General features: G+C 37.6%; 1 protein-coding gene across 2 annotated transcripts in view; it reads right to left on the minus strand.

Annotated features, from left to right (window-relative positions):
* Positions 1-11,103, minus strand: part of clcn5b (chloride channel, voltage-sensitive 5b) — a 30,134-nt gene extending 19,031 nt beyond the window's left edge. Inside the window, exons 1-5 of one of the 2 annotated variants that reach the window (XM_082154335.1) lie at positions 10,809-11,103; positions 10,288-10,333; positions 8,570-8,706; positions 2,130-2,278; positions 1,958-2,057 (exon numbers count right to left, since the gene is read on the minus strand). In XM_082154335.1, coding sequence (XP_082010461.1) covers positions 1,958-2,057; positions 2,130-2,278; positions 8,570-8,699 — 379 coding nt within the window. In that variant the 5' untranslated portion in view covers positions 8,700-8,706; positions 10,288-10,333; positions 10,809-11,103. The remainder of the gene's footprint in view (positions 1-1,957; positions 2,058-2,129; positions 2,279-8,569; positions 8,707-10,287; positions 10,334-10,808) is intronic. The other variant, XM_082154334.1, reaches the window with a different exon arrangement.
* Positions 11,104-11,221: the final 118 nt, after the last annotated feature.

Here is an 11,221-nt window from a genome sequence, read left to right on the forward strand (position 1 = left end):
AAGCACAAAGCAGCAAATTACAAACAATAGGACAAATACGATAGTTACAAATTTATTTATGTATACATTTATTTAACATGTTTTGTTGTTTGATTAAAATTAAAATTACACAGACAGGTATTTTAGGCTGCTGTCACTTTAAGACTGAATGCTTGGATCTAATATACTGACACTTATCCGGTTTTCACAGAGCTGTATTTACGTGACGTACTCCACGTGATGGGCATTTTGACAACTGTGTCTGCATTTGACCATACAGGCGCAAAGAGAACTGAATCCGGGATCGCACGCTGTCTGAGAGAGCGCTTCTGGTGTGTGTCATTCAGCACGACACCACATTGAGTCCTTTTTTTCACAACTTACTGCACATAATAACTTGATAAACTCTTTTTGAAGATCCCAGTTAAATGTACACATTCATTGATGTCTTCACGTTTGACATTCTCTCCGGTGCTCTCTAATATCCCGCCTTAACTAACTGCAAGTTAATCGATAACTAATTGTGATTGGATGGTAATTTTGTTCTCCAAAATATACTATGATGAGATTGGCTACCTTTGTGTAGGCTATTTTCGAGTGACATAAGACTGCTATACTCCCTTTTATGATCACCTAGCAAAAAAAATTTAGGAAAGAAGGAATGCGGGGCAACCATGATTTTTTCATAAGTCGGGACACTAAAAATAGAGCTGAAAAACGGGTCTGGTCACCCTACATAAAGACAGACATGCCAAATAGTTACTGACCTGATGCAGACTAATATACACATAGCTGAAGCGGATTGATATTGTCTTGATCTGGAGTGATCAATTAGAGCAAGGGTTCCCAAACTTTTCCATTCCAGGACCCACCTAGACAAGAATAATCTATCTCAAATAATTTTAAAGCATGAATGTGGGGCGGGGTGGGAGGCGTTAGTTCTCTTTTTTCCTTGTCATAGTATGAATGACATATAAGTTTAATTGCAATACAAACTTATGGTACATTATCAACATTTTTGAGAATTAAAATAGCAGCCTAATGGCTGTTGAAATAATCTGAAGAATACAGAGTAGTTTTTGTCTGCTGTCTCAACTGATTTACCCAGACATGGCAGAACAAATTTAAAGAAATGAAAAAGATTAAGTAAGCTTAATCTTAACCAAAGGTTTGAAATGACACACGCAAAAAAAATCAGAATATAAAAAATAATAATAGACTAATAATTGTATTTGACTGTAAGCCCAGGACCTAGAATTTCAATACTAATATTTATGCTGCAAGTTTTGTTAAACTCATCATGTTGTTCAGCGCAGAAAACGCTTTCGTGCTCATGTGTACATGTGAAATACTTTTTACATATATATTTTCCTTATGCATGGTAGGTAGCAAAATGCATACGAGGGAACGCAAACAACGCACTCTTACGACGACCATATCTCTGAAAGACAACAGCGCTGTGTTGAACAAACAACAGAGGTTAATGCGTTTCCCAAAAGCATCGTATGCCTAAGTAGATCGTAGAACCATTGCCACCAATAGTCTCTGCAATCAACTTAGCTCACGATGCTTTTGGGAAACGCAACCCAGACCTAAATCAGCCTTTTGTGACATTTGAATTCTCCGGTGTAAGGCGATCTCATGCAGAATGCAGACCAGTGATTGGAGTATACGAGTTTCTTCTTCTTAATAATGCGCAGATAAACACGCGTGTGCTTCATGAAACACAATGCTGACATATTTATCTAATTAAAATCGCACTAAGCAATATAGCGATTTCTATTTAACGTTGGTACATCGTGCAAACTGTTTGTATGTGTGTGTCAATCATGAAACGTAAATTTTGCTGCAGCCAATAGTGACTGCGCGACACTCCTCTTCCCAATCTGTGACCCACAAATGGGTCGCGACCCACAGTTTGAAAACCCCTGAATTAGAACGTGGAAATAAACAGGAAGTGGGCAAGACGTGGGCTGACCTGACATGAGTCCAATGAGGAGCATTAGAAGCCAGCCAGAAAAGGCATCACTGATGCTGACGAGCAAGGCTAGTGTAGACTGCTTACTCTTATTGGTGATCTGAAAGAAACACAAGGTGTTAGAGCAGGAACTGTGGGTGGAGTTTCAAAAGCAGGTGGAAACCCCGCTCACCTCTCTATGCCGATCTCGGTCTTTAGACTTCTCCCTAACCCAGTCGATGGTGTTGAAGTCCTCATAGGTGCCAATGCCAGGAATGGTGTCATCCAGTATATCTAACAGCTTAGGACTGTTGTTTAGTCTCCAATCTGCTTTACAGTGGCCTACGGGAACAAAACACAACAAAAATACTCATGGGAAACCAGCAGGCACTCTGTATTTTGCATGCAGGATTGCACGCATATGCTGTTTTTCTATTGTGAAAGCAGAATGCAAATAAAATGCCAATTAATGATGGACAATTCCCATTGTGGCCTGAGAGGAATTACAGATAACCAGTTCACCATTACATTGTCAATCAGCGCTGTTAGCGTGTGTGATATCGCTGGCAGGGCAAAGCCTAACACACTTTGAATGACCCAGACAGACTAAACAAAAAGAAAAGGGCTGATGTTGACCTCAAATGCTGACCACAAAATAACAGTGGATGAAGTCAAGTCAAAATACAAGCCAGTTAGGACAGGATACAAGTCACTGTTACATATGTTTACACAGTACATAAAGCACTTTTATTTTACTTTTAGCGTGTTTACTTAGAAACAATGACTAACCTCCAGAGCACAAAATTCTTTTAATGCTTCTTTAGTAAATTATCTTATTCCAAGAACTAGGAGACATGTTATGGAACGCTACATTTAGAGTCAATATTGTGAAATCACTTTTGTACAGATTAGACAGGAGATATACAGCAGATAACTGGACAAGGCTGCGTTTCTTAAAACCAGATTGTAGAATCATTAGCACCAATGGTCTCTATGATCAACTTAGCTCACTATGCTTTTGAGAAACAGAGCCCAGGTCATTTTGGCTACCACCTAACTAACGTCAGTATGCAAATAAGTCAAATGACAATGAACTAAACAAATGTTTCAGATCAAACTAGTTAAGCTGGTTTAACAGATGTATAGTGAGAGACACCAGGCCTTCAGACTGGTTTTAAACCAATGTGTGCTACAAATTTAAAGATTCAGGTTCAACTTGAAACAAGGCCTCTGACAGCACAAGAGCATTTTTCATATTTTCGACATCTGACACATAGGACAGTAATGCTGCTGGCTATAAGGCTGCATTTCATGCTTAATAATAGGACCGGTTTGTGCAGTCAGAATCTTTATCTGAGCAAAATAAAAAATAAATAAAAGGAATAGCTCATTGCAAACCTGTATGATGTGTTGCTCCAGAGAAACACCAGAGAAAATATTTCAAAGAATGTCTAAGCTGCTCTTTTCCATACAATGCAAGGGAATGGAGACTTTGGCTCCAAAAAAAATACAAAGTTATAATTTGTCATAGTGTTGTTTTGCAAGAGGAACAAACCAAAAAATTAAGTCATTACTTTGATGATTTTTATATTGTTACATTTTTTTTTTTTTTTTTTTAAACCTTTCTTTTCAATCAAAGAATACTGAAATATAGCCTATCTGTTTACACAAAAATAGTTTTTAAAATTGATAATAATAATAAGAAATGTTTCTTGAGCATCAAATCAGCATATTATAATGATTTCTAAAGGATCATGTGGCACTGAAGAGTAATGATGCTGAAAATTCAGCTTTGCCTTTAAAATAATAAATTACATTTTAAATTATATTGAAATAGACGGGGTTTTTTTTTTCAATCTTAGCAACCCCAAACTTTTGAACGATTGTAAACATCAGCACAAATAATGACAGTGCAGACTAAGCTCTTATTAAATGACTACTGACTACAGATGTTTTTGTTTCTCCTCAAAAAGAAGAAAAAAGAAAAAGATCAACAGTGGAACTCGGTGTGAACAAAAGTTTGAATGCGATTTTTCTAAACAGGAAGTTTTAGCACTCAAAATACGTTTTTTTTAATATCTAATCTAACCAAAGCACTACAGCAAAAAATAAAGTTAAAGGAGAAGTGTTGACTCTGTAATTTGAGTCTTGGTGGAAAAGAGGTGGGGGTTTAAGAGGAACCAGCAGCTCTGTAAAATGAATCGGTGTGTGTAACTGTGATCTCACATGCTGTCATTTACTGATGATCCAAAAGAACAAAACAAATGTATAGAAAGAGTAAAGACTGAAAGAACAAAAATAAAGAGAATACCATGAACCCTTTACCATGAACAACAGCAGCTCAAACTAAAATAAACTCTCAATCTACTTCCTTTTGGTTTCCTCTTTCGCTTAATTCTCTGTTGACACCCTCGATCCAAATCGTTCAAGCAATGAAATTATGCGAATGGTGCTGATGTCTTTAACAATCCCACTGAATATGAATATGACAGCATCAGTCTTCAACGAGTGGTAAAATGCATACGATGGCAGTAACTACATTTCCTTCCTGTCACAGTGAGTCAGTAGTAGCAGTAAACCTCAGACAGAATTGAGCTGACCTGGTTTGATTCTGTGTCCATGAGCGAAACTCTCTAAAATACTTTTATCTTCAATATCATTGATCTCTGCAATTCTCCTTCATTTGATCTTCTCTTTATCTCCCAGTGCACCACTGAAAACTAAGCTGAAACACACACAGTGCATAATGTTGGCTTAGACTCACACAAGTCTCCTTCATTAGTGTTTTGCCTTGTTGTCTTAATGATTAAAAAAAATCATTGAAGCCTTCACACTAAACTTAAATTAGTCTGAACAACCACACAAAACATTCATATCAAAGAAAATTACACTAATATTTACACTAACAAACGTACATTACATTACATACGCATTACTTTACGTACCACAAACACGTATTGATTACAGTATAATACAGTATAAATATACAGTATCATTACAGCTGTAAAATGAGAATCCTAATATTAATGGCTGTTTTAATTTCTTCATTTTCACATTTTTAATTTTTTTTATTAAAAAACAATAATTTTATTTTACATTACAGCTGTAAGATTAGAATACTAATAATATTTATTTATTTTAATATATTTAAATTTCTTCATTTTCAAATTTTAAACTTTAAACAAAATAATTCAATTTAATAATATAAATACATTTAAAAAATAGATTAAAATTAAATAATACATTTAACAGTTCATAACTATAGAGTAGAAAAATACAATAATGTGACTAAATAGAAACTAATTTACAATATACATTTTTCAGTGTTTCAATTGGGTGTTTTTAAAAGGTATATCCCTTTTAAATTTTAGGATGGGGGTCACACACAAAAGGATGATCATATTTGGGGTCAGTGACATCTATAAGATCGAAAACCCCTGCTTTCGACCCAGGAGCCGTTTGCACCAGCTGTGCTTAAGTTGCAACTTAGCCTAGTTTTGACGTAAATGGGCACCAAGATACAACTTGCGCACTACTAAATATTTTTGCGTTGCACCATTAAAATTAGTTGAAGCGTAACTCTACGTATTAACTAAATATTTACGGAAGCCTCCGATCAGGAGTAACGGTTACTAAAATAACTGCACTGCATCAATAAGCTCTTCTTTTACCTGACAGACTTCAATTCTTTAGACATATATGATAATGCTGACATTTAGACTTGCTTACATTTTAAAAGAGAATATTATGCGAGTAGATTACTTTGTTAGCGGCTCATCAACACGAACCCATCTGTCCCATCGCTCTGTGTTGTGCATGTCAAATAAAATGTCATAATCAATACATGTTATTTCTTATGTTTGTTTGTATCATCACTTGTTTATCCTTATTCATTTTGTTTCAAATACAGTTTCTGAATGTTATTTACATATCAAAACACTTAAGTTATTCATGATTAAGTGTCTTATTTAATGGAAACGTATTTTTACTGTTATTTAAGTGAGGCAAAAGAAGTTAGAATGACGGATAAACTGAAATTCGCAACATTTAAACAACTTCTGCTCACGTATTTGAAGGCTGCTATTGGATCATCAAGGGTAAACGTCATATTACACGACTACGTGTTACTTTACGTAGAGTTTACGACCTACTAGCTACGTTCTGCCTTATGAGCAAATGGTGCAATGGAATAAAGTGCAGAGTTAGTTACAAAACTAGCTAGTAGTTACTTGTGGACTTTACGTTCCAATTTAAGAAAGAACTTACGAACAGCTGGTGCAACCCTACCCTGAAGTTTAGTCTTTGCATCAAAAACAAAATAATAGTATAAGACAGGAAGGTACAGTGAAATGGGGAAGAGAGAATAGATTGTGAAATGCACACACATTAAAAGAGGAAGTTCCTGGTCTGAAAAAGAGTCTGTTTGTGACATCACGCACAGCATCATCTGTATCTGTGCAGACAGAGAACAGAGTGATCTGGTCCCACCACAATGACGTGACTAAAAGATTAAACCTACATGTTTTACAAAACAAGTACATGATCATGGCCAAACTGACCATTGAGGTATTTATATTAGCCTACCGTTACGTTTTACTGAGGCCGAGTCTCAATTCTAGCACAACACTTCAGTTTTTAACAGTCAAAAAGTGAGAAGTAGGATTCAAGTAGCAAATGTAATATAACTATGTTATGATAGAAATGTTAATATCCAATGGTGCATTTTCAGTAGATTATAAACAAGATTAACAATGAATATGTACAAATTGTGAATGAATTTAATCAACTTGGTTACACTTTACTGATAGCCTTTCGGTACATTCACTTTTCAACCTCAGACCTAAACTAGAATATGGTCAAACGTGTGGCTTTGACAAATGTATTTACAAGATGTGGTCAGGACAGTGACCACTTCACAATAAATTCTAGTTCTTTAAAGGTGCTCTAAGCGATGTTGGGTGACTTCTTGTTGGGTCACTTCTTCCTCATCCCGTCCCCTCCCTTCCGTGCTTCCTGAAACAAAAACGGAAACTTTTCCGATGTAAATTCGGGACTTCGCGCAGTCCTTCTCCTTTTTCCCCTGTTCTTTGTTATTTGTTCATCGGAACGTCATCTCTTTGGTCGTGTGTCGGCCATATAAAAATTCAAGAGAATATACTGTAATAGCGTGCCGCACGAGTGCTATTTTTAGACCGCAAGGCCGCGTGACGTCAGCAACGTAAACCGGAAGGGGGTCAACATAGAAGCGCGCTCGCTTATGATTCATGCTAGTACTGCTTGTTTTCTGCCGGTTATCCCTCAAATAAGAACATGCCGAGTAAACACTGCTGCTATGGAACTTGCAGAAACTATGACCGTCCACATATGAAGGATGTATTCTTTATTCGTTTCCCGAAGCCAAAAACCCAGAGGGATAAATGTGAACGATGGGTCAACTTGTGCGGACAGACAGACAGGACATAGGGTGGTAAAAGATAGCTTGTTGAAACTGCAAAATGTCACTGTCAGTGGCGTAAGGCGATGTTTTTTGGGGGAGAAATTCTGTCGATAACAATCTACCTCTGGATCAGGTCGGCTCTTTTTCCCAACTTTTTCAGCCATCTACACTCAAGCCATCTCTTCAATTGAATATTTGTATGTTCTTCTACTTCTATACCAGTGAATTTGGCACCGGGGACATCCTTCTCGGACAGAGTTAGCAAGTTTAGCTCAGTAGACATCTCGTCCGTAAACTGTTTACATGCGTCTAGCATGAGTGACACGCGCGAGTTTGACCCCCCTAGCAACCGTCGCTAGCTTAATGAATATTAATGAGAAAAGGTGACGTATATCGTGCGGTACGCTATTCTAACGTTAGTCGTTGTCGTTGTCTAGGACATCTCTCCTCTAGCTAACTTCCCTCTTCATGCTTCTCTCTCCTCCACTCCCCGCACCGCCCTTCATGTGCACGCGCACTAACCCCCCAACCGCCAGCCCAAAATCATTCTTGTCGGTTATTGGCTGGAACACTGTTTGTTATGTTTCGTGGTGCAGGTTGGGCCTGTTTGTTTTTCTTGCCGTTTTCTGGGCTGTCTACAGAGACCGCGTTTTTTTACAGTGTGATCAGGGGACAGGCAGCTAGCGGATAGTGAGGAGATGTTTGCTGTATGTGACACAAAATGTTTCAGCCTAAAAAACACGTGACATCGTTTAGAGCACCTTTAAAAAAAAAATCTTTATATGTCTCCTTCTTTATTCCTTTCATTTTTCACAAGACCCCCTTAAATGTCTGTTTCCTTCAGTATACTGATATGTCCACTGCTGGTCTGTCCTCAAACTTTAAAAGAATACTTCAGCTAATAATTAAAATTCTATTATCATCCTGTTATTATTTACCAATGAAATTTTTTATTAGAACAGAAAAAATATATTCATTAAAATATTCATGACGATTTGTTTACTTTTTTTTTCTTTTCACTGACACAAACGAAAATGAAAAAGGCGGACGTGGTTTTTAAGCTAATGTTATCCAATCTTTGCCCTCAAGATTGCTTAAAATGCACATACTGTATGTAGACCAAGGGAATCAATCCCCAACCCCAATCCCTATGCATATGCCCACAACGTATGTCGTGCCTGAGTACGCGACCCTACCTGTGCTGTAATCTCGGTCCAGAGGCGGGACATCCTCGTTGAAGTCCATTGTAACATCTGAAATGTCCACCAGCTCATCATCACTGCTTAAATTGTGATAATCATCATTGCAAAACCCTTCGTTGTCCATCCTCCCCCTGTCAGAGCAGAGAGAACATAAGGTCATAGAAGAGTGAGGGCACAAAAAAAGTCATTCTTACTGAATTGATCATCCTCAGAAGCCTGTTGCGAAATTATGACACTGTCTGCAGAGCAGATATGACAAATCAGGAATAAACCAGAAACAGTTCAACCGCTGAATGTCATTGATAATGTTGTTAATGAATGCTTAACGTTGATATACTAAAAGGTATTGACTAATACAAGGTGTTCAGAAATTGTTCAGCTGGTCGCACTGCACTAAAAAGAACCGGATTATATGAGTTATATATATACACACACACACACACACGGAACATCGGTCTCGGGACCTTTTCTTCTCCAGGCAATCGAATTTCCAGATGTTCTAAACAATCTGAAGAGGGCTTCATCAAGGAAAATAACTTTGCACCAGTCTTCTGCTACCCAATCCTTGTACTTGCTGTAGAATTTCATTTATGTTTATTTGTTATTTGCTTCTTTGTTGCCCTTCTTGACACACCAGGCCATTGTCCAAAAGTCTTGGCTTCGCTGTGCATGCAGATTCACTCACACCCGCCATCTGCCAATATTGAGTGAGCTCTGCAATGGTGGTGACACGATTCAATCACCAACTCCTCAAGAGGAGATGGTCCTGGCGCATGCTGGACACTCTAAAACATCCTGAAGCATTCTTCAGTGCAGTTGAACCTCTCTCCTAGAAGATTTGATGATCCGGTAAATTGTACTTTGAGATGCATGTGAGGCTATTTTGATGCAACTCGATGATGGCTGCACATCTTTGGAGGTAATCACTGCTAACACTAGAACACAAGGATTGGAAGCACTTCTTCCCTCCTTTTATAACAATCTGTCTGCTCTTATAATTCAATTCAGAATGATAGTGTGATTTTACCTGACTAGTACTTTTTTTTTTGCAATTATTTAAAATGCACCTGATCACTCTGCACAATAAACTAGAAACAATGTGAATCAACACCACAACTGAAGCAGCAAACTTTGTATGCAACAAATGTATGTCGCTGCCGAAACTTTTGGCCAAGGTTGCACGTTTCTGATTCTCTTAAAGGGATAGTTCACCCAAAAATGAAAATTGTGTCATGATTTACTCGCCCTCAAGTTGTTCCAAGTGTGCTGAACACAAAAGAAGATATTTTGAAGAATGTTGGGAACTATATGGTGGGCCTCATTGACTTCACATCAACTGTTTGATTACCATTTTGTTCAAAATATCTTCTTTTGTGTTCAACAGAAGAAAGAAATCCATACAGGTTTAGAACAACTTGAGGGTGTGTAAGTTCAATGATAACAGAATTTTCATTTTTGAGTGAACTAAAACTTTAAAAAGAACCGGCTGATAACAGTCATTCATTAGTGAATCGCTTTGTACTGTAGTAGAGCCAATAGCGGCGTTAGTATAAAATAAGTAGTGCAGAAAACACTGTCAGGCAATTTTTTAAATTAGAGAACTGATTAAATAAGTTAACTGTTCAAGGAACAGAAAAGAAAAACATGCGGCTCTGGTATTTTTTAAAGGAATCGGTTCGGAATAAGAACCGGTTCTCCATTTCCAATCCTACCGCAATGTGATGCATCGGTCTTCCACCTTTCACTGACGGGACTCCTCTGAAATATGATGATAGTGAAACTCAGTCAGGGTTCAAAGTTCTCTACCACTTCCTTTCTCTTTCCCAGCAAACGCTTTAAAAACCAACTGATACAAACGTAACGTTACACAATTCCCCCAAATACAGCATCACACCGACCGTCTGAGGGCTTTTGAGTTGTCAGTTCCTTTTAAACTCTAAGCAAAACAATGCTGATTTATTGCGTGTTGTAAAGTCATCAGATAATTTGTCAATTATTGTAGAGCTAGAGCAATAAAGTGACCCAGTTAGTGAAGTCCTCAGTTCAAGTAAGTTAATGTTATCTGATAAGAGTTTTGCCTCCGAAGTTGTGCCTCATCTAAACACAGCTGTCAATTGTCTTCGTTATCTGTCACTTTACTTTTAAATCGACGCTAATTTGTTCTTTTGAATGATTCAATCAGTCTAAATGATTCAGTTGGCTAGATCCGAACAAAAACATTTCTGATACATACCTCTTGAATTCGTAGCGTTGTACTTTAAGGCGCCAAGTCTTGTGATCTGGATTTTAAAGTGCCTCGGTTAAGCAATGCCGACGTAATCTTTCCCAGCTGTCTGCCAGTACCGTCAACTGGTGCGTCACACTTTGCCCGGCAAAAGCATCTCACAGCTTCCTCACTCTTCTTCAGTCCAGTCACACAGACCTTTCGCATGGGATAAAGTTTGAAGGGGAAGGGGGTCTGTCGTTGTACGGATACATCGCTGAGGGGTTTTAGTTCAAGAACTGTCTCCTTCCTCAAAAAAAGTGAACTGTTTAGGGGTCAATAGCGCCACCCAACGTCTTGGTTCATTTATTTTATTTTTTTATTATTGTATCATTGTATTGTATAATTAATAATAAATTTGTATTTTTTTTAAATAATTTCAA

The sequence above is a fragment of the Leuciscus leuciscus genome (genome assembly GCF_965113295.1).
Source record: "Leuciscus leuciscus genome assembly, chromosome: 2".
Lineage (NCBI taxonomy): Eukaryota > Metazoa > Chordata > Actinopteri > Cypriniformes > Leuciscidae > Leuciscus > Leuciscus leuciscus.